Raw genomic sequence first — 23,923 nt, 5'->3', positions numbered from 1 at the left:
ACACACAAATAAGTAAGTAAATAAATAAGCAAATATAGAAAAACTTTTTTCAAATTGGGAGCGGTGGCTATGGTTCAGTGGGGAAAGACACTTGCTGCCAAGTCTGTGAACTTGGGAGCAATTCCCAGAAACCACACGGTAGGAAAGAGCTTCCACATGACCTCCAAATACATACCACACCATTCACATATATCCACGTGTGTACATATATATGCATACATGAAAAATAATTAAAAGCTTAAAAATAGCTCTAACCAACTAAAGGATAAGTCTACATAGTTTAAAAAAATTACCTGTCGCTTTCTCAACAATTGTCAGTCTAAGTTGATTTTTAAATAAGGTGTTTTTGTAGAAAAAAAGGGGGGGAGGGGATGGAATTCTCTAAATACTTTGGATTTCAAACTTGTTTTTATTTCTTTCTTGAGGGAAAATTTTGTTAGGTTCCAGATGCTGGTCTCAAACTGGACTCAAGCAATCCTCCTGCGTCAACCCTCCATATAGTTAGGAATATATAATCTCATATGACTACCAGATTTCAATTATTTTTATGACTTAAGTATGATTTAAAATTGGGCATGGTAGAAGAGGCCTACAACCCAGCATTTTGAAGGTAAAAGAGTGATGTGGGAGTAATTTCTTATTAATAAAGAAACTGCCTAGACCCATTTGATAGGCCAACCCTTAGGTAGGCGGAGTAAACAGAACGGAATGCTGGGAGAAAGAAGCTGAGTCAGGGAGTCGCCATGGTTCTCCCACTCCAGACAGACACAGGTTAAGATCATTCCTGGTAAGCCAGCTTGTGGGCTACACAGATTAATAGAAATGGGTTAGATCCATATGTAAAAGCTAGCCAATAAGAAACTGAAACTAATGGGTCAGGCAGTGTTTAAAAGAATACAGTTTCCGTGTAATTATTTCGGGTAAAGCTAGCTGGGTGGCGGGACACAGCCCGCCGATCCGTATTTCAACAGAGTGGCGCCCAACATGCTAATGAACTCCACATAAAACCTGAGAGGGCTTAAAAAGGAGAGAGAGAGAATTTAAGACAGCTTTTTGCTGTTTGTGGGTTGCGTCCGCAAAGAAATTGTCCTGACTCAGCAGCAGGAAAAAACTGGCTGTTTTAAAATGTCGGCTTTCTGGGCTGTGCCGCCATTGCGATCTCTGTCTGGCTCCTGCGGGAGACAGAGCTTTTGAATGGAGCATTTGGAGTAAAGCTCTACGGCTTGCTTGATGGCAATGTGGACTGCTATGTGCATGTAACTGTGTGTGGCTCAGGGGCACCAAATGGCTCTGAGGCAGGAGCAGCTGGGCTCAGCTATGCCATGCTGAACTGTGCTGGTCTCAGGCAGGAACTACCGTAATTACCATAAAAACAGCGCAGTTAAGGTTTCAACTGGGCAGGACACAGACGGTACTGTATTACCTGTACATGGTGCAACTTAAGTTTTTAAGAACTGCTTAACATTTTAAGAAATGTTCCTGGATAGTAAAAAAATGTTATAGATTCACAATAAAACAGATTCAGACATAAAAGACCACACTGTTGGATGAATGCACATAGACTTGAGAGAGAGAATAAAAACAATATAGAAAATAAAGTTAATGGTTAAAAAAAAAAAAGGTAAAGTCTTTAAAGAGACAGAGTACAGATAGTTAAGAAATTAAAAGAAATAAAGAAAAATAAGCCACGTAAAAATGGAAAATTCACAGAGAGTCTGGATTATGTACATTGTGTTTTCTTTAAAATTTTTGACTGTGAAGGAGCTAAGTACAGAGAGACATTTCATTCTATGGGCTGCCAAGTGGAACCAAAACGGATATCATGAGGGTATGACTTCAGAATTTGGGTCTAAGGATATGATGCTTTGGAAAGGGTCTTCTTTTGTTTTCACAGAGGACCAGACCCTATGGATTACATCTATCCCGATATGGTATGATAGACCACGACCTCCCGAAAAGTTCCTGTGAACACCCTCAAAAAATTACTTCACTCAACTGGCAACTGAGATAAACCTGGCACACAGGTTACACCCTAAATGATCTGATTAACAGCGCCCCCATTCAGCAGGAAGCAGTTTGGAGAGAAAAAACTGCGCCCATGTTCCCAAAATATTGTTTGTAAATGTTCTTTTACATTTAAAGGGGGAAATGATATAGGTATGAGTAATTTGCATTGGTGTGGATTTTACAGTCAATTTTGTTATATGTATATGTATTTCTGATCTTGATTAAGGTATTGTGATTGTGTAGTTCATTTAAAAATGTAATGTATAATTAAGAAATATAGGTTAATGGTTAATCATCAATAATAGTCAAGCTTGTAGTCATGTTAGTTAGATTTTCTAGATATATAGAGACACATTTCAGTTAGATAGACATTCTTCATATCTTTCAAAGACTACAGAATATGGCATTTAATGTTTTAATAACTTAGGACTTTTCATGACAATGAGACATATCTGCTCCTGGCGGCACCAATCTACTTCAAGAGGAAGATGGGCATCGAAGAGGATCCTTATGGAGTTGGATAGCCATTTGGGCAAGAAACTGCTCTTGCTTGGACTGTTGCATAAAATGGACACAGAGAACCCGCAGAGAGAGGACTGCTGAACTTGCCTAAAGGTGAGATGGTCTTTCAGGGTTCATGACTCATGAAAGAGTCTGCGAGACATTCTGCAGGACACAGCAGATAGTGACTGAACTGTCTTTGGAATTTCCTGCGTCATGGAAATGTCTGCTGGATACTTTGGGCCTGAAGGCTGAAGATGGATGCCCCAAAGGTACAAAAGAACTTTGGGTGACTGTCCAGGCAGCAAGATGTCTCTCTCATTTCTAGAGTTTTCTTATTTCTTGTTTACTTAGGTAGTATTATATCCTTCTGGAGTCTTTGATGGAGTTGAAGAATAAATAGATAGTTATAGTTTTCCTTAGTTATGATAAAAGATAAAATAGATATAAATATTGTAACTGTAATTCTTGCTTGATAACTGTTTTGCTATATGTAATTTTACTATGTTAAAGTTAAAGCCTTTCTTTTTTGTTTAAACAGAAAAAGGGGAAATGATGTGGGACTAATTTCTTATTAATAAAGAAACTGCCTAGACCCATTTGATAGGCCAACCCTTAGGTAGGCGGAGTAAACAGAACGGAATGCTGGGAGAAAGAAGCTGAGTCAGGGAGTCGCCATGGTTCTCCCACTCCAGACAGACACAGGTTAAGATCATTCCTGGTAAGCCAGCTTGTGGGCTACACAGATTAATAGAAATGGGTTAGATCCATATGTAAAAGCTAGCCAATAAGAAACTGAAACTAATGGGTCAGGCAGTGTTTAAAAGAATACAGTTTCCGTGTAATTATTTCGGGTAAAGCTAGCTGGGTGGCGGGACACAGCCCGCCGATCCGTATTTCAACAAAAGAGGAAAACCCCAAGGCCAACACAGGCTACATAGTGGAACCTTGTCTCAAATAAGTCCTTTCTTGATAGCATCATCACCAAACAGGGCAGAGAAAACCAGATTTCCACAAAGAGAAGGAAACCAGACCCCTCTCTTTCACCCTGCATAAAAAATAGCTCCAAATGGATCAAAGATCTACTGTAAAACTTGAAATTCCACAATTACTAGAAGAGAAGGTACAGCATAGACATAAGAGAGGACTGTCTAAAGAGAACTTTAGTTGTTGGGAAATAAGGCCATTAGGAAACTAAAATACTCTGTACAGGGAAAATCCAGTCAAGTGAAGCTCATAGAATAGAAGAAAACTTTGCCAGCTACATATCTGACAGAGGATTATTATCTAAAATATAAAGAACTCAAAACATCAAGAATACAACTACTTCAGCCAAAAATAGATAAAGGGCCAGAGAGAAGGCTCAGCAAGTAAAGACATTTGCTACCAAGCCCAATAACCTGAGTTTGGTCCCAAGGCCAAACATGACGAAGAGAACCTAGTTGTCAAAATTTTTAGAAAGATCCGAATGAGGGGATAGAGAGATGATGTAGCTTAAATGAGAATGTCCCCCTATTGGCTCATACATTTGAATGCTTGGTCCACAGTTAATAAAACTAAAAAAGATTAGGAGATGTAGCCTTGATGGAGGTGTGTTACAAGGGGTGGGCCAAAGGTTTCAAAAAAAAAAAATCTAAAAGAAAATTCTCAAAAGAAGAATATGAATTGCAAATAAAAAGTTTTTAACATCATTAACTATGATATAAACACAAATTAAAAGCACTTTGAGATTCCATCTTACCCAGTCAGCATGGCTATCACCAAGAAATTATTAACACCTAGGCGGTTGTACACATGCAGTTAAATCCAGGATGCAGGAGGCAGAGGTAGAACTCTGAGTTTGAGGCCAGTCTGGTCTACAGAGCAAGTTCCAGAACAGCCAAGGCTACACAGAGAAACCTTGTATCAAAAATAAATAAACAAAAATAAAAACGAAGAAGAGGAAGAGGAGGAGGAGGAGAAGAAAAGGAAGAGAAGAAGAAATAGGAGGAGGAGAAGGGAGGGAAGGAGGTAGGGAGGGAGGGAAGGAGGGAGGGAGGGAGGGAGGGAGGGAGGAAGGAAGGAAGGAAGGAAGGAAGGAATAAAGATGAACTCTTGCTCACTCACTCTTGGTGGGAGTATAAACCGATACACACACTGAAAATCAGTGTGGAAGATTATTCAAAAAGCCAGAGGCAGAATTCCATGTGACCCAGATATTCTACTCCTGGACATATAGCCTACTACAGAGATACTTGCTAATCCAAGTTCACTGCTGCTCTATTCAAAACAGCTAGGAAATAGAAACAGCCTGAATGTCCGCATTATGGAATTTTATTCAGGCCTAAAGAAAATGAAATTACAAAATCTGCAGGAAACAGAAAATTATACTAAGTAAGGGAAATGGACTAGGCACAAGATAGATAGATAGATAGATAGATAGATAGATAGATAGAATTACAAAATTTGCAGGAAACAGAATTATGCTGAGTAAGGAAACTGGACTAGGCAATAGGTAGGTAGGTAGATAGATAGATCAATCGATTGATAGATAGACAGACAGACAGATAGATGAATAAATGAAATTACAAAATTTTCAGGAAACAAAATTATACTGAGTAAGAGAACTATACTAGGCACAAAACAAACAAACAAACAAATAAATAAATGGATAAATAAATGTCACACATTCTCCCATATATGTGATTCTAGCTTCCAAACTCTAAGTCTGTGCATTCAAGAGCACCTGTAGGCAGGGGGTGGGAGGAGTTGAGGTCAGTCTGATCTACAGAGTGAGTTCCAAAACAGCCAGGACATGGAAATTACAACGAGGTACTGGGAGGGAAAAGCCTTAAAGGAGGAGGTGGTAGAATGCAATAATATAAAAGCAGAGTGGGGAATACTGGGGCTAGAAAGATTTAAGCAGGGGAAACATGATGGGGAGGGAGAATTAAACAAACCAGAGACATATGAAAGAGTAATATAAAAACCTATTGTCTTGGGTTTCTACTACTGTTCCAAAACACAAAAACCAAAAAGCAAGTTGGGGAGGAAAAGGCTTATTTGGGCTATACTTCCAGATCACATCCCATCATTGGAGGAAGTCAGACAGAAACTCAAGCAGGGCTTTAAGCTGGAGGCAGGAGCTGAAGCAGAGGTCATGGAGGAGTGCCAGTTAATGGCTTGCTGGTGGAATATGGTAGTCTGAATGCAATTGGCCCCCATAATCTCATAAGGAGTAGCACTATTAGGAGGTGTGGCTTTGTTGAAAGTGGGTATGGCCTTGTTGGAGGCAGTGTGTCACTGTGGGGGTGGGCTTTGACATTTCCTATGCTCAGGATACCGCTCAGTGTCACAGTTGACTTCCTGCTGCCTGCAAAATGTAGCACTCAAAGCTCCAGTGCCATGTCTGCCTGCATAAACGCCATGGTCCTCATCATAATGAACTGAACCTCTGAAACTGTAAGTGAGACACCCCAATTAAATGTTTTCCTTATAAGAGTTGCCATGGTTACAGTGTCTCTTCACAGCAATAAAAAAAATCCTAAGATACCTATCTTGCAAACAAATTTAAATTTTTAAATTTTTAAAAAAAAATTTTTTTTTTTGGTTTTGGTTTCTCGAGACAGGGTTTCAGTGTAACAGTTGTGGCTGTCCAGAAACTCACTTTGTGGATGAGGCTGGCCTTGAACTCACTAAACTCACACCTGCCTCTGCCTCCTAAGTTTTAAAGCAAGAGTTTGAAGGGAGACACCCTGCATGGCTAGAAAAAAACTACTCCCAGAAGCTGTCAGGTTTTAAACAAAAATGCCATTGCTGGGACAAACTACCTGCCCAGGATCACAGAGCCCCAGAAGTCCTTAAGCAATGCAGGTTCTCGCCATTCCTCTTAGGTAACCACTAGAGCTAAACAATAAGACAATGTTGCTGAAGACACCATACACCTTGTATTCACAATAAGGGGAGATCAAGCTGGAATTTAGCTTGAGCAGTCCTCCCTGCTGGCTAACTTTCACAGCCCCTGGAGGCGCTATTCAGCTGCTGGGGGAGAAAAAGAAGCAATGATCTTATCTAGTTGTGACTCCTCTTTTTGACTGACTAGTCAAACAAAATGTGACACTTGTGAGCAGTAGTAACCTGCTATAGGAGCAGCTCTGCTCTCTGCCTAGACTTAAGATTTGTTTCACAGGACAGAATATAAGCCTGATACTGTAAACATAGTCAAAAAACTATGAAGGGGGAGATCACAGTACTGGGAAGAAGTGAATACTGTTACTTAGTTAAACTGACATAGATAGCCTCAAGCTGCCTTCCAAATATTTATGCTTATACTCACAGATGAATGTTACTCTCAGCCTTAATCAGAGAAGTTTCTTTCAGGTGAGCAGTGGTGAGTCCATGGACTCACGGCAGTACATGAGAGTAAGTGCACAAGGCAAACAATTTTATCATCCTCTCTAAGGCTCAGGGAACACTGTGGTTAAGGGGAGGAAGGACTGTAAGAGTGGGAAAATAGGAAGAAGATCTATGAAATGTCATTTCTGAACAACACATAACCGCTGCAATCATGAGTTCATGACCCCTGGGATGCCTGTCAACAGTCAGGCTTGGATGGAAAAGAGCTTGGACAGGCTCACCACTAACTGCTGAGTTATTTGCTACTAACAGACTTAGAGAGAGGGAAAACTGCCTTCAATTGTTATACCCACAGAAGACCCAAGCAGGCTCCAATGGATACTTCAAGTGGTCACAGATGGCCCAGGTTAAACTAAATGGGTCACAAAATGAGCCAGAGAAAGAGACTACTGTGTATATCTGCAGGAGCAAAGGATTAATAGAGATAGAAAGATTACAAAAAAAAAAAAGAATAAAAACCAGTAGAAGGTAATCAGAATAGATTGTGTGTGTGTGTGTATATATATCCAAGATCAATTAAAGCAGAATACTTAAATGAAATGAAAGAGAAAATAAAACAAACCTTTCTTTGCATTCTTGATAGAGTTTTTCTCTTTTCCTTAAAAGTCATGAACTTTTTTGGCTTGTTAATGTCCTCTGTATCTTTTTTCAGTTCTACTTCCTTAATTCGCAGACATAAAAATGTTTTTAATATCTAATATTGGAAAGAAAAACAACAACAAACACACGGCTTAGTACTTACACCATCCCCAAAGACTCTGCAGAAAAGAATGTATACCAAATGTATTAAATGTTTTATTAGATTAACACAGAGTTCTGTCTTCTTCTGAAAATCACACTCAGACATCCGTTTGTGAAAGGACACCAGTATTTGAGTAAAATTCAAAACAGCTCATTCATGAATATAAGAGAAAAACAGGCAGACAAGATGGCACAGAGTCAACAGGCTGGAAGGAGGTTTTTATATTTGTGTCTACATGAGGGTGAAAGAAAATAGACAGCAGAAAACTAGAATGGGACCCATGAGAGGGGAGAAGAGAAAAAAAACAAAGACTTTCTCTATATTTTCTACATTTAAATCTCAGTAAATGCTACTGAGATGCTATATTGTTATGCTATATTAAAAACTTAAAAAGTAATGACTACTGGCTAAGCACCTAGCATTTTGAGATTTTTAATCCCTGATTATGTTCTGTTAGGAACTGCTGCTTCAAATTTACTTACAGACATGTTTCCTCTTCTGATTAGCAATGCTACTGAAATGTGGGTGTTTTTACACACTGATATACACAAGCATTCCCACTGAGTTTCTTTTCTATTTTTGTCTGTTATCTTTCATTGGTCTCATTATATAAATTTAAATTTTTAGTAAAGCAACATCTTTGAAACAGTATACAGAGAAGAAAAACTTTATTAATTAACAGGTACAAATGACTAGAAAAATGGCTCCCTCACCAAAGTGCCTGCCATGGAAGCATGAGGACCTGAGTTCAGATCTCCAGTACCCATTTAAAAAGTTGGGTGTGGCAGTATGCCTATACCCCCAGTGCTGGGGGGACTATACAGAGACAGACACATCTCAAAGCTCAGTGACCAGCCAAATCAATGAGCTTCTGGTTCAGTGAGAGGCCCTGTCTCAAAAATATAAAGGTGGACAGCAATCAAAGAATATACTCAAAGTCTACCTGTACCATCAACAATCACACTTACATGTGTGCCTGAACACACGCATACACAGACCCACACTAGCAACTCCAATATCACACACATATAATATGCAAATAAACACACATGCAATGTGGGCAGCTTTACACCTTACATACTGACAAAAAAATTAAATAGCAACATTCAGTATTGGGCAGTCAGTTGGGATATGACTCTAATCACTAATGACATTGAAAGACACATTATTAGAAAACCATTTGGCAATCTCTCATTTTTAAATGTAATTACTACTGGATCCACTAATAAGAATTTATAGAATACTCACGATATTAAAAATAATAATAATATGAACAGTGGCCTCTCCAACACTGACTATACCAGGAAAATTCTTGTTTGTTTTTTTTTTTTTTTTTTTTTTTTGGTTTTTCGAGACAGGGTTTCTCTGTGGCTTTGGAGCCTGTCCTGGAACTAGCTCTGTAGACCAGGCTGGTCTCGAACTCACAGAGATCCACCTGCCTCTGCCTCCCGAGTGCTGGGATTAAAGGCGTGCGCCACCATCGCCCGGCTTACCAGGAAAATTCTTGAGACAACTCGCTACCAAGCAGGGTGTTGTATGTTTGTGTGTGGGATGCTGAAGCTCACCGCACATCATACCAATCTGCTGCAGAAAAGGGTCCCGACTAGAAGACTTTTTTTAAGTTTTGAAACAAGGATGCATATATCTCTTTACCAATACATCTAGGAAGATATGCACGACAAACTGTCAGCAATACTTACTTAATGAATATATATATTTAACTTTCCACCTTATAGAAGTCTGTAAATGAATTTCTTGAAACAGTAAAAAATTAACTTTGTAAACAAATGAAAATTTAAAACAAACTTCAAAGTAAGAAAAGAAAGGCTTACCTCTGGCTTAACTTCATAATTTCTGCCCTTTACAAAACCAGAAATCACTTTAATTACACCAAGAGAAGCTTGGCCTAATTTATCTTGTTTAAAGAGTTTCTTTACTGCTTCACAACACATTTCCGATATCTGAAAAAGAAAGCGTGACAGTAAAGTAGAGCTGACACTTGGCCGAGGACCCCTGCTGTTGGGTTAAAAGCCTCCAAGGAGAACTACTCACTAAACTAACGCTCAAGTCAGGTGCATAATAAACTGCTAATTACTACTAATCGCTTATAAAGAATTTAGGGGTAAGATGAAGCAGTGTGTAATCTTCCTAACAAGGGCAAGAGCAATAAACCAGTTTTAGAAAAACCCACCAATTTTGACCCATCATTCATCAAAGGGACAATCAGCACAATGATGTTGTTGTGAAAGTTGAAATGGGGCAGGGCCACCAACAGCTCACACAGGCTCTTCACAGCCACTTCAGCCAGCCCTTTGTAGGCCTTTAAGGAGACCACGTTGCTCTTCTTCAGCTTCCTTTGCTTCCAGTCTAAGTAAAACACAAATGCAGTTACTTTAGTCACTGGTCAGAGCTTAAACTGACTGGCTTTTGTTTTACAGTTAACATGTATTCCCAAACTTTATCAAACTATAAAATATTTGCATGGTCAGATCTGTGTAGAACATCTTCATGGTCTCAGACAGAAGCTACAACTTACATAAAGAAGAAACTGTAAAATAACAGGATTTTGATCTTGGGACCAAAAGGAAAAAAAAGAGAGAGAACATAAATCATCTTACTAATCTTTCAAATTAGTTACATGCCAAGATGGTTAAGTGGGGCTAAAAAGTTGGCTCAGGAGTCAACTCCTGGAATCCACAGGAAGAAAGGAGATAACTGCCTCCCCCAAGGTGCCCTCTTGACACTCACATTCCCACAATGCCATCTGTGCACCCAAGTGTATACCCACATTCAAAACAAATAAATATATGTTAAAGAAAAAATTAAGAAATTGTACTTTGGGGTATCTTTCTTTCTTTTGTGGGGGGGTAGTAGGAGACAGGGTTTCTCTGTGTAACATCTCTGACTATACTAGTGCTCACTCTGTAGACCAGGCTGGCCTTGAACTCACAGAGACCCATTTGCCTCTGCCTCCCAAGTGCTGGGATTAAAGGCGTGCCCCACCACCGTCCAAAGAAATGGTAATTTGGTATTTAACTTAATATTAAACTTAATTTCATTTTTAGTGTAGTTACATTACATTCTTTTGTGTGTGTGCACAGTATATGACTATGTGCCCACATCCATACGCATGCCAAAGACAGAGGTCAAAACCTGTCTTTTTCTGTCACCTTTCACCCTACTTTTTTAATGGGTAAATGTGGGTATGTGCACCATTGAATGCAGGTATCCACATGGTCTGAAGAGGGTACTGGATTCTTGAGAGCTGGAGTCATAGGCAATTGTGAGCAGCCTGATGTGGGTCTGGGAAACCAAACTTAGGTCTCCTAAGCCATCTCTCCAGGCCCTCCACATTATATTGTGAGACAAGGTCTCTACTGAGCCTGTCCTTGGGCTTGTCAATGGCCAGGTAAGAGTCTCCAGGAACAAATCCTAGTATGTTCCAGATGGATACCAAAGCATAAAAACAATATCCAAGCCTCCCCTCTCCACCCAGTGTCCACTCTACCACTTCTCTGTCCCACTCGGGCCAACAGGAGGCTCAGTAGCACTGTCTCAGCTGGGAACTATGTGACCCTTGGTCCTAGTACTCAGGAAAGAAATTCAGTGAGATGAACTAGGAATCTGGGTTTCTTCTCATTCACCACCCAATTTTCACTATGCCCTTCTTTTTTTGGAAATGGGTATTCAAAAGGCTTATCATCCTAGCTAAGTTTTAAGTCTGCTTTTAAAACATGAACACCTATTTCAAGATATAGTCTTTTGTCTACAGTTTTAAAATAATAATAATAAGAAGAAGAAATCCCAACTATTCATAAATGCAACAAATGCATAACTACTTATGAAGGACTACAGCATGCCGAGCACATAGCTCAATGGTAGTGTGCATGTTTTCCTGCGTTCAGTCCCCAGCAGCATAAAAGGAAAGACAAAGAACTACAGAAATAATAATGCTAATACTAATAACACTTCATGTTTATAAATCAAACTGCTTCTCGTAAATCCTATAGGGTAAACAATATTATTACTATTTATTGATTTAAAAAAGCACAGAAAGGTAATTTACCTATTATGCAAATGGTAGAGAAAGGCTGAACTCTGGAAGTCTTTCTGTGTTTTGAGACAGGGTCTCCATTCTGGCATACAACGGACTTGAACTCTCTATGTAGGTGTGAATGACCCTGAACTTCTGGTATCTCTGTTTCCACCTCCCCTATGCTGATATCACTGTGTGTACCACCACCTATGCCTGGCTTAAACAGTGCCAGAGACAGAAGCTTTCATGAACGCTAAGTAAGAACTCTTCCAATTGCACTACAGTCCCAGTCTGACTTTAGACTGCCTCTCACATAAAGCAGAATATAAAGTTACCTTTGTGATCATATAAGGTTAGATATGCATGTTCTTTTAAGACATGGTTGCGTGTTAGGCATGATGGTGCAAGTCTTCAACTCCAGCCCTAAGATGGCAGAGGCAGGCAGCTCTCTGTACACTTGAGGCTACCTGGTCTACAAACTGAGTTCCAAGCCAGCCAGGGCTATATCAAAGAGAAAAAAAATAAGACAAAGAAAAAAAAAAAAAGCTGGGCAGTGGTGACACAATCTTTAATCCCAGCACTAGGGAGACAGAGGCAGGCAGGTCTCCAGGTTCAAGGTCAGCCTGCTCTACAATGAGTTCCAGGACAGCCAGGGTTACACAGAGAAAGTCTAAGTTTAATATACCTTTAACCATTTGTTCCAGATTTTCCAAATAAAATTTATATTGGCTAACCAAGCCTTCTTCAAATTCTCTTAACTTCTGGGTTTCTTTACGGATCTGAAAAGACCAAAATTATTTTAGATTTAAAAATCAGAACATTAACTTCAAAAACGGACAAGAAGACGAGTGCCTTACACTTTGGGTTGGGGGAAGAACAAGGATTAAATAACAACAATAACTCCCTATTTTCCCATCTCTAGTCCTCCAAAATTTTTTGCTTATAATTTTTTCTAGCATCACCTTGGTGGATTTTTCTGCTTCAGTTAGAGGCCGGATTTTATAGGAAGGAGTGATGTCCTTAAATAGCTCCATCAGGGAAATGATCACCAACTTCCGGACAGTGACAGCCACATCAGGGTCCTGTTCCATCAGCATGGAACGCAACTCTTTCAGTTTTTTAATCTGTTAAAGAAATGATTCGTAAGACTACAGAATTGGCGGCAAAACACTTCAGAGAAAAGACAACAGCCCTGCATCTGACATCCTAAGTGGAATTCACCTAAAGACTAACAGAGCCAAGCTGCAATAAACTCCAATGGACACATCAAGTTAAAGGAAAACCATACTTCAACCATGTAGGCAAGTACAAACTATTAGAAATAGGTTAGGAGTCAGGTGTGACTGTGCACACATTTAATCTCAGTACTCACTTGGGAGGCAGAAGCAGGTGGATCTCTGTGGGTTCTGATTTCAGGGCAGCCAGAGCTACACTGTGAGACTATATCTTGGGGGGGGGGGATAGGTAAGGTGGGAAGAGGAGGGGAGGGGAGGGGAGGGGAGGAGAGGGGAAGAGTTGGGCTTGCAAGAAGCTCAGCAGGTAAAAGTACTTACAGAGCATGCCTGATGATTGTGATTTCTATCCTAGGAACCCTTGGTGGAAGGGAAGAACCAACTCCTAAGAGCTAAGTTTTAACTGCATTAGTACACCCATGTGCACACAATAAAAATAATTATTGCGTCAGGCAGTGGTGGTGCATGTCTTTAATTCTAGCACTCAGCAGGTAGAGGCAAGTAGATCTCTCTAAGTTCAATGCCAGCCTGGTCTACAGAGTGAGTTCCAGGACAGTTAGGTCTACACAGAGAAAAAAAAAAAAAGTCTGTATCAAAAAAAAAAAAAAGAAAGAAAGAAAAGAAACAAACAAAACTACTAATACTAAATTAAGCAAATATATAACCACAGAAGTTGTAGCTCAGTGTAGAGCACTTGACCATCATACATGAGGTCCTGGGTTCAATACCTGATACTGGAGGGAAAATATATACATATATTGAGCCAAGTTATATTAACTGCAATAAGATTTGAAGATAATTTACATGATAAAATACAAAAGTATTAAGTTGGTGCTAACTTCAGCAGCACATACACTAAAATTGGAAAGATGCAGAGAGTAGTCAGTAAGGATGTGAAACAATCCCATTAGAAATAAATAAATAAGGAGTTGGTTTCAATTAACATGCTTCCTTTGAATTACTACTGCTACTGGAGCAGAACAGTGAGTGAAGAGCAGTACTCTGGCTTGCTAGCAATGTTTCCCACAGCAAGGACAAACGGGCCTTCATCTATTTACTATCCTGAAATTGTGGAGCACAGGCATAAGCCTCTGGAGTAGCAGATGACCTGAGCCCAATTATGTGGCTATCAAAATGGGTAGTTGGACCTCTGAGTTCAAGCCTGTTCTATTGAGTGAGTTCCAAGACAGCCCTGGCTGTTACACAGAGAAACCCCGTCTCAAAAACAAAACAAATCTACCCCACGTACATCTAGGCAGCACTAATTAGACTTCATGGGTTATAAAACAAACAACAACAATAAAAAAAAAACTGGCATGGTGACATCATAAGATTTTAACTCCAGCACTTTAGAAGCAGAGGCAGGCAGATCACTGAGTTCCAAACCAGCTGGAGTAACATAGCGAGACCTTTTCCCCAAACCCCCTCCACAAAAAGTCACGAAATTGGGAGATGGATTTGTTAGGGGTGATCTGGGGAGCAGTGGAAGGGAGAAATGGGGGGATTTATGAAATTCTCAAAAATAAACTTATTTTTAAAAAAATTAAAATAAGAATATCTCTATAGTTCTATGGTGATCAAATAAGAAAACAGAGATGAAAAATTATCCTAACTCCCCATTCCCCTCTCTGATTCTGGTCCATATATTACCTTTTTTTAAACTAAAAAAGACAAGTACTACTCAAAGTTTGCCCACATGACATTTCTCACCCTAAATAACAGGGGCTAGGGAGATGGCAGGCAAAATACATGACTACCAAGCTGCGTTCAATCCCCGGAACTCTTGTAAAGAGGAAAAGAGAGAATCCAGTCCACACAGGTGTTCCACATTACCATGACACATCCCTCCCTCCACAACAGCAGGTAATGTTTAGAGGCAAAATCCAATTTATCATCCAATAGATAAATACTTGTCACACTCAGATACTGGGAAAGTCAACATAACAAGAACGATATCATTTAATGTGAAATATTTAATTCTCGCAACAGTGTTGAAATGCTGTTCTCTTGGGAAAAAGGACTTAACCTATCTTAAGCAGCACTTAGGGGAGCCAAGACTGAACCCCAGATTTCTTGAATTCACCATGTACCCAAGACTCAGGGCAGTCTCCTTTGAGACTCTGGCTGAACTTCACTCAAAGCATTTCCTGCATTCGTATTGTTCTCTTCTTCCTTCCTCTCACATTTCCATCCCTGTCTCCTTCTCTCTCTCTCTTTTTTCTTTGTTTCTCTGGGTTTTTGAGGCAGGAGCTTACTTATGGGTTGACTATGAACTAGTAGCAATCCTCCTGCCTCAAGTTCCCTAGTGCTAAGGTTGCAAATGTACACTATCAGCCTTGTACAGTATTTTCTAACTACAAATATTTCTGAACTAATTCCATTGACTTTTATACAGAATGTTCCTCACTAAAACCTTGAAGTAGGTAGATATGATGATACACACCTAATATCCCAAAACTTAGGAAGCTGAGGCGGGAACACAAGTTTGAGACAAGCCTGGGAAAACTGACACAGAAAGGCACAATCAGAGAGGTGGATGAACAGCAGCAGGCACACACTCACACATGTGCATGCACACGTGTGGGGACAGAAGCTTGCCCCCCACACACACACCCTCTACTGACTGGTGAGACAAATCTGCAGGAAGATTCCTCCCTAATCCAGTAACTTTAAGATATTTACCACCCTCCGAGTTGCCAAAATAAGTCCTGTATCTTTGTTTGCAAATGAGGAAAACAAAGCTTAGAGTCTAAGTGGCTTTTCTAAGCTCATGAAAGAAATCAGGTTGAGATGCGAGATGAAGCTAAGATTCTGTCTACTGTTTCATTCAACTCCAGCTTATGGTTAGTTAATTCCTTTCGGTGTTGTGTGTTAAAGGAGACTAGAGCTCTTCAACAATCTGTGGTTTACACAATCAATACCACTCACATTATTTTCTGGATCTGACAGTACGGCAGATGCCAAGGCTGCAATCTGTATTTTCTTCTCCTGTAGTTTCTTCTTTCTCTCAATTAAATGTTCTTCTATGGTGAGCTCTGGAACAGGGTTTTCAATGACCTCTGAAAGAAATTAGGTTTTCCTTCTTAAATATTCCTTTACTTTCATTTCATTTTTCATTTCATTTACTTTACCTTTCATTTTATATAAGTATTAACAATGGCAGTAGGCATCTATGTTTATTGTTGGGCATAACCCACCAGTCTACTATCACACACGTACATGTTATTTTGCAAATGCAAAAACTAAAGCTAAAAAAGCAGCTTAGCTAACTTCAATTTCAAATTCAAAACCTAACAGAAATGGACCCAAAGCCCACGCTCAAATTTTTAAATACTATCCTAACAAGCCCACAACTTCATTAGCTAATGAAACACTCTTGACTTAGTATTTTCTTAAGTTACAAAATACCATACTTTTGTTTTCAACTCTATGTAGGGCTTTGAATTATATGTTAAGGGATTCACAGGAGCTGGGTGGTGGTGGCATATGCCGAGAGGCAGAGGCTGGCAGATCTCTATGAGTTTGAGGCCAGCCTGGTCTGCAATGTGAGTTCCAAGAGAAAGACTCAGAGGAAACTAGATAATAAACACACAAGAATAACCTGCGATGCGCATCTGATCAGTGACTGAAACCAGCTAACTACAACGGTTGGTCTATAATCTCACACACATTTTTAATGAGGGCTGATAAATTGAAGTAAAATTTAACAGTAGTTTCATATAAAATGTATTTCCAGGTTAATTTTGATTAGTTAAAACTATTCCACTAGGCATGGCGTATGATGGCTCACACCTGTAATCTCAGCATTTGGCAGGCTGAGGCAGGGTTGCCATGAGTTTGAACCCATCCCGGGTTACACAGTAAGTTTCCGGTCAACCTGAGCATATGAGACCTCGTCTTAAAAAAACGGTGAGGGTGGGGACAGTGAAATGGCTCAGCTGGTAGAAGGAGCCTGCTGTCAATCCTCTGATCTCCACATGCATACGTATACAATAAAAATATAATTTTACTAACTTAAATAAGCAGCAATTTTAAATGTTAAATGTTTTTAAATGTTAAAAACACACATTTCAGTAACTGAAAAAGACATACACTAAGCACAACCGTCCTTAAAAAAAAAAAAGATTGTACATCACAAAATCAATTTTGCTGTTTTCAAAAGTAATTGTTTTTGTTAAGTAGGTCCTTTTCTTATAATTAGAAGGATTCAAAACAGTAACAATTAAAATTTTTCATGTTTGCCTCGCCATTGAAAAATGTAATTGTGCACACTTTTCCATAATAAAAAGTATATCAGCCGGGCAGTGGTGGCACACGCCTTTAATGCCAGGACTTGGGAGGCAGAGGCAGGCGATCTCTGTGAGTTTAAGGCCAGCCTGGTCTACAAGAGTTAGTTCCAGGACAGGCTCCAAAGCTACAGAGAAACCTTGTCTTGAAAACAAAAACAAAAACAAAACAAAAAAAAAGACCACAGTCAACTACGAAGATATGTCTTATTACCTTCCTCAACTTCCTGTTCTTCTTCATCCTCTTCTTCTTGCTGGCCGTCTGTGACTATTGGAGGACAGATTTACATATTAAAGCTGTGATAACATTAAGTGGTAAAACAGAACAGAGAAGGAACAGAGGGGTGGTTACCACAGATCTTAGGCTAAGCAATAACTAGGAGGGAGGGAGGGAGGGAGGGAGGGAGGGAGCTAGCAGAATTTAGTGTTTGTCCAGACGGCGTTTCCCGAGTACATGCTTTGCTACAAATCACTATAATGGTGTCTTTGATTTTTGTCTTTTACTATTACTTCACAAACACATTTTCTCTTTCTTTCTCTACCTCTGCCCCATTCCCCTCTCTCTGAAGAGATAATCACCCAAACCTTATAGCTCTAGTTGCATTCTCAATGAAACAGATTCCCAAAAGAACTATCTGTGACCCTGGCCAGAATTACTAAGTCCACTATATGCTAATGGCTGCTACTCTTACTCTACAGATATGACTAAAAGCCAAATGCCAAACTTTGAATGAAAAACAAAAGTGTGTTCTAGGAGTAAAATCTAATTGTAACTAGGGAGTCAGCCATCGACTTACCTGGCTTCTCCCTAGTCTGTGGGATTATACCACTTTTATCCTTGATAGGAAGCAAATGAATCAGCTCCTTCTCAGGGGCGGTCTGCAGAGTTCTTGGCACTTTTTCATATTTAGCTATCACACTCTCATGCTTTCGTTTCTTGATATGAACTGGCTCACTGCAGAAACAAGTTCAATTTCAGTCTTAAAGGGTATTCTTCTAGATAGGCCTCTGTTGCAGTGATAAACACCATGACCAAACACAACCCGAGGAGGAAAGGATCTGTTCCCAGCTTACAACTGGAGTTCCTTATGAAGGGCAGGAACGTAAGGTAGAAACTGAAGAAGCTATGGCGGAACACTGCTTATTGGCTTGTTCCTCCTGGCTTGCTCAGTTTTCCTTATACCAGGACCACATGCCAAGAGATAGCATTGCCAAAAATGGGCTGGGCCCTTCCAACTAACATAAAACAAGAAAATGCCCCCACGGGCTTGCCAGTAAACCAGCAACTCTCAACCTGTGGGTCCAATCTCTTTGTCAAAACTCTGTCTCTAAAAATATTTACACTACAATTCATATTCATAAGAGTGGCAAAATTACACTTACGAAGCAGCAATGAAAACAATTTTATGATCGGGGGTCACTAATAGGTTTTCTGTCCCCCAATAATATGTTTCTCTGCTGCCTCAGTAAGCCAGATCAAGCTGAATTTAAAAAGTATAACAGGCTTATTTGAGCAAAGCAAATCCCAGGTGGGTTCTCCAATCCCAGAGATCAAGGCCGGAGAAGCCGCCCACAGACCTAAAGCAGGGAGATTATATAGGTTGTAGGCGAGGGTTCATGACATATCCCCCACAAAGTGGGTTTGTACCCAAATATGGTCAAAAGCTGAAAGCATCAGGCAGGGACTTGGGCAGCGGGCAACTTCAAGGGAGGAAGCTGCAGTGCAGCCAAGAATGTGGAACTGGGCTCTTTGCTGCCTTTCCTTTGTTCAGAGACTCTATGCTGCCCGGGTTTGGAGAGACAGGCATGAAGCTTGCAGGATCTAGCAGGAGTGAGCTGGCGGTTCCAACCGAACAGCTACCACAACATGAGGAACTGTATTAAAAGGTTGCAGCACTGGAAAGGTTGAGAATCACTGCTATAAGCCAATCTGATGGAACATGGTCTCAAGCGAAGGTCCCTCTTCTCAGATTACTCTAGTTTGTGTCAGGTTGACAAAAAAACAAACAAAAAACTAACCAGCACATGTACCTAAAGGCTATCGTCAGAAAATCTATTGTAAACCAGGCAAGATGATACGTGCCTATAATCCCTCTGGGGATTATGAAGGCTGAGGCAGGAGGACCATCAGTTATAGTCCATCTTCAGCTATGTACAGGGTCCTGGGTCTGATGCTCAGAACCACATTTGTAACGCACAGAAATGTGAACACTTATAATTCAGATGAAATATTACCTAGAAGAAAGATCTCTTGTAAGAAAAGATGCTTTTTGTCCTAAATCTCTCATCAGCTGTAAGTCATCTTCATCCATCATATCTAAGGGAAGGGCTTCTTCCTCCTCCTCCTCTTCCCTCTCCATCCTTTTAACTGTTCCATCAAAAAAGAAAAAAGAAGTATTAAAGTCCTGCATTTTTTTCTATCTCACCTCCCCTTCCTCCAGTACTCCCCATGAAAGCACTACTGACATGCCGGTGACAATTCTTTTCCTCGTGGAGATGCTCTGCACCCAGCAAAGGGCTAGCAGCTTAGTATCTGATTCCTGAAATCTAGAAATCAGTGTTTGCCTGTATTCTGAACTGAGAACCAACGGCTGAGTTCATTAGCACCTTCTCATCTCCTGTGACCTTTGCTTCACTTCAGCGGCCCTCTCCAAAGGCCAGGTCCCAAGCCTTGGTGCTCATTCTTGGACCACAACCATCTGTCCTTCCAGTATTATTTGGTTACTTCCAATGTACTGTTTTACTAACTACACATATAGACGTCTATTTCTTCAACCATTGCTGTTCTGAACACTAGAGTGTTCTGCTTTTGTTCCCTGGCTTAGATTGCAGGGTTACACTTCCACCATTCTCCTGCTTACACCCTTGGAAACTTTCCTTTCTATATTAAAGTTACTAATCCTATAACAAAATCCCAACCTCACTCATCATTCTAACTTCCTTTTCTGCTCACTTTCTGTGTTCCCTTTATTCACCTTTTTATTCATGTGTGTCTATATGATATATACGTGTGTGCATATCTGTATCTATATATCTATATATAACCCTTTTAGAAGTGCATTAGATTCAACTTTGAACAAGACAACCTTAGTGTTTTCACTAACAAAACTTAACCTTCCTAACAGCAGTAAGACTGATAAATACTACTATGTAAGCAGGCACAGAATGAAACTCCTATCTACTTTAAAGGACATTGCATTTCTCAAACCAGAAATTGGTGTATATTGTTAGCCAATTTTTTCTCTCCTGTTGACTCTTTTTTTTCTATCACTGCACTTCTAGCTCCTTCACCTGCCACATTTCATCCAAAGACCTACTCTGCTATTTTAGTAAGAAAAGTGAGGCTACAAGGGAAAAAAAAAATCATTGATTTTCTTCATATCAGACTTAACAGTGTTTGCCTCCATCTTTTTCTTATATTCATCCGTCTCTCATGATTTCACTTAGATGCTAAGCTGTAAAAATAATTTTTTTTCCCTTTTACTTTTATTAAGGGAACTATTAGCACGTTACACTTGTCTCTTCCTTCCTTTCTTTCTTCTCTCCCCCCCCTTTCTTTCTTGCTTTTCTCTCCTCTCCTCTCTCTCTCTCTCTCTCTCTCTCTCTCTCTCGTTTTCAAGAAAGGGTTTCTTTGTGTAGCCCCAGCTGTCCTGGAACCCCCTCTGTAGACCAACTGGCCTCAAACTCAGAAACCTGTCAGTCTCGGCCTCCTGAATGCCGGGATTAAAGGTGTGCACCACCACCATCTGGCAGCACATTACACTTTTCAGGTTGTAAAACTTTAGAAGTTTTAGATACTTTCTCTAAAAGTATCTATAATCAACTCATTGTTCCTAGACTGGAGGCTGAGTGACCAAACAAGACCACATGGTTACCATCACAAATCAAAAGAAGAGCCCACATTTCCTGACTTCCAAGCAAATGATCATATATCCCTTACAATAATGCTACTACTGGGTCAAATATGTCAGGATTAAGAGATTAAGATGGTTACAGAAAAAAAACAAATAGTTCTTTAAATCAGCTTCAGAACTGGCCTGATTCAAAATGGTCACATTCTTTTCCTATTCTGAGTATCTGAAGTTCTTGGATAGTTCTACAAAATAACCCAGACAATTAGAGCTGAATTTCTGCCCAAGTCTACAAGCTGAAAGAAAACCACCAGTTTAGAAAGGGAAATACCAGCTGGGCAGTGGTAATGCATGCCTATAATCTCAGCACTCAGGAGACAGAGGCAGGCAGAACTCTGTGACTTCGAGATCAGCCTAGTCTACAGAACGAGTTCCAGGTCAGCCAGGGCTACACAGAGAAACTGTCTGGAAAAATAAAAATAAAAAAAAGAAAAGGAAGTACCTATTGGCAACATGGTGAAGAATGCATGAATGCAAAGCAGTCTGAACTCGGCTCTCGGTGAATGGGAAGGTGACAGCGCCGACGCGTAGCCCAGAATTTATTTACACAGCTACTCGGGGTGTTTGCCAAGTACTACATTGTTAGATCTGCTGTCTAGACCAACTAAAAGCAGAAGCGAGCTTTCTCACAGTGCATACATCTTGAAATGCTTTCTCATACTGACTGTGGTAAAGCATAAAGGAATTCTATCATTACCTAGACCATGAACACAGGACGAATGTTACGAGAACACAAGTCACCTCCACAGAGAACACTTCAGCGTAACCAGAGACAACTAGGGTGAGTGAAGGCTCTCATTACCTGGCCATTTGCTCTTTGGGTCCTCCAAGGGGACTGGTTTCTTGGACACGGCATCTTTGACAGCTTGCCTTAGCTTCCTCTGCTCTTTTCGGTACTTCTTGATAGTACTCTGTTGCTTAAATTGCTTATTCTTCAGTTTGTTTTCGAGTTTCACTTTACTAGTTTTTATCAGCTTGCGAAAGCTTGGGACCTGCTTTTTATTCCTCCTCTAGAAAACAATAGAAGGGGCACTGCAACTTAGAAACTTAAATTATTTCTTAAATCACGTTAAGGAAAATAGCTTACAAATTAGACCAATTTCACAAATGTCACACAATTGTGGATCCTGTATAAGAACTAAAACCAACATAAGGCAGTAGTAACTCATCCCACAGGATAGCACTAGAGCATCGGTGACTCATGACAGAATTTTCCATAACCTGATTCTACCTGAAATGAAGAACGTTATGAATCTCTTATCTTGCGGTGCATGGTTATTCAAGAGTAGCTTAACACTTGTACCGTAACACAAACAGAGCAAAATAATGGCTACCTTTAACAATAACAATTGGCATTTACTTGGTGTTTTATTAATCCCAAAGCACTCAGACTTCTCAATCGCCCATATAATGATCGTCACATTAACAGAGGAAGTGAAGGTTACAGAAATCATGCAACTCAATGAAGATCCCTGATCTAAGGAGGGTAAAACTGAATTATGTGTTTGGATTCCAATTCTCTTGCTGGTAGTTGTTTTATAATCCAAATCCCAAGACTCCTTCTAAATTTCCCTCTCCATCTCGGAAATCACCAGCCTTCCTATCTCCTTAAACTTTAAGTGGGAAACGGGTCCTCTCCGGGTCCGGTTCAAGAAGTCTGGACTTGCTTCTCACGTGTAGAAAAGGATTGAGAGGCAGTCTGGAAAGACTCTTCAGTCTGACATCCTTCAGATGCAGGGCTCACTGCTGGCCTCACACCTGCTCCGTGAGGCCGTGCTTGGTCACCGTGAGCGAGGAAGCAAAAGCCCAGTATGGACCCGAAGCTGATGGTGCAAAGAACCGCCAGGAGCCCCAACACAGGCCACCGCCCCCTATACCAGAGTGGAAAATCTACGGTAAAGACAAGCTAAGCGGGGACCCTGTCAACCCGGGAAACCGTAAGTCACGGGGGCCGGGGACCCGAGGGCACTTACTGCCTTCATCCTTGGGCCTGCGAGGAGTATCGCAGACAAGATCAACGGGAAGGGGGAGACGCAGGAGCCGGAGAAAGTAACACACGTGCCTAAAGCACAGCTTCACTCGAACAGGAAGCCGCTGCCAGCCCCACACCTTTCTGCCACCGGAAACGGGAGGCGGGACTTCCGTCTTCTGGCCGTGGCGCGCGCGCCCCCTGGGGGCTCCGGTTTCGCGTCCCGGCGCTCGCTTGCTGACCCGGGTGAGACGTGCTGAGGCGGGGTGCTGCTGACATCGGTTGAGCGGATGGCCCAACTGAGGGGATAAGACAGGTTCCTGCCCGGGTTCCTTTGAAGTTCTGGGGAAGACAGAAGGCGAAGCCTTGGCCCTTTCAGTCGCCTTCGTCTCGCGGCTCGGTCTGTTGCGGATATTCGCCTTCCCAGTCTTCTAGAGGGCGGAGAGAAGCTTCTTTATTAGGAGCTGGCCCCTCCACGGGGCAAGGGGTTTTGTTCCAAATGACGATTTCTAACCTCCACCTGCCAACCAAAAGTCCACGCTTCTTAGTTTAGACGTGGTGGCCACGCTTTTAATCTCAGCACTCTGGAGGCAGAGACAAGAGGATCTCTATGAGTTTGAGGGATCTACGCCACTTAGACCCTGCCTAAGAAAAGCTCTGTACTTTTACTGTGGAATCGTTTTGCTTTGGGTTTCACCCTTATATGAGAAAGTACTATATTAGTGAATCTTTCAGAATTAGGTTTCTGTTAACCTTTTGATAAAGACAAAGTTGTCTATTTAGTAATTACAACCAAATCGTTAATTCTTACAAGAAGATATATAAGCTGTGCAAGAATATGATT

At 40.7% G+C, this 23,923-nt stretch overlaps 1 protein-coding gene across 1 annotated transcript in view; it reads right to left on the bottom strand.

Annotated features, from left to right (window-relative positions):
• The window catches only part of Noc3l (NOC3 like DNA replication regulator), a 35,126-nt gene extending 11,905 nt beyond the window's left edge, over window positions 1–23,221 (bottom strand). The window contains exons 1-11 of the mRNA XM_041661349.1: window positions 23,084–23,221; window positions 21,913–22,120; window positions 19,435–19,567; window positions 17,997–18,154; window positions 17,414–17,467; window positions 15,842–15,972; window positions 12,644–12,805; window positions 12,367–12,460; window positions 9,837–10,012; window positions 9,478–9,606; window positions 7,466–7,597 (exon numbers count right to left, since the gene is read on the bottom strand). Coding sequence (XP_041517283.1) covers window positions 7,466–7,597; window positions 9,478–9,606; window positions 9,837–10,012; window positions 12,367–12,460; window positions 12,644–12,805; window positions 15,842–15,972; window positions 17,414–17,467; window positions 17,997–18,154; window positions 19,435–19,567; window positions 21,913–22,120; window positions 23,084–23,092 — 1,386 coding nt within the window. The 5' untranslated portion in view covers window positions 23,093–23,221. The remainder of the gene's footprint in view (window positions 1–7,465; window positions 7,598–9,477; window positions 9,607–9,836; window positions 10,013–12,366; window positions 12,461–12,643; window positions 12,806–15,841; window positions 15,973–17,413; window positions 17,468–17,996; window positions 18,155–19,434; window positions 19,568–21,912; window positions 22,121–23,083) is intronic.
• Window positions 23,222–23,923: the final 702 nt, after the last annotated feature.

Source organism: Microtus oregoni, unplaced genomic scaffold (assembly GCF_018167655.1).
Source record: "Microtus oregoni isolate MIOR12 unplaced genomic scaffold, Mior012 000012F_ref0000307, whole genome shotgun sequence".
In the NCBI taxonomy this organism is placed as follows: Eukaryota; Metazoa; Chordata; class Mammalia; order Rodentia; family Cricetidae; genus Microtus; species Microtus oregoni.
This window is presented reverse-complemented; position numbering and strand designations above follow the sequence as displayed.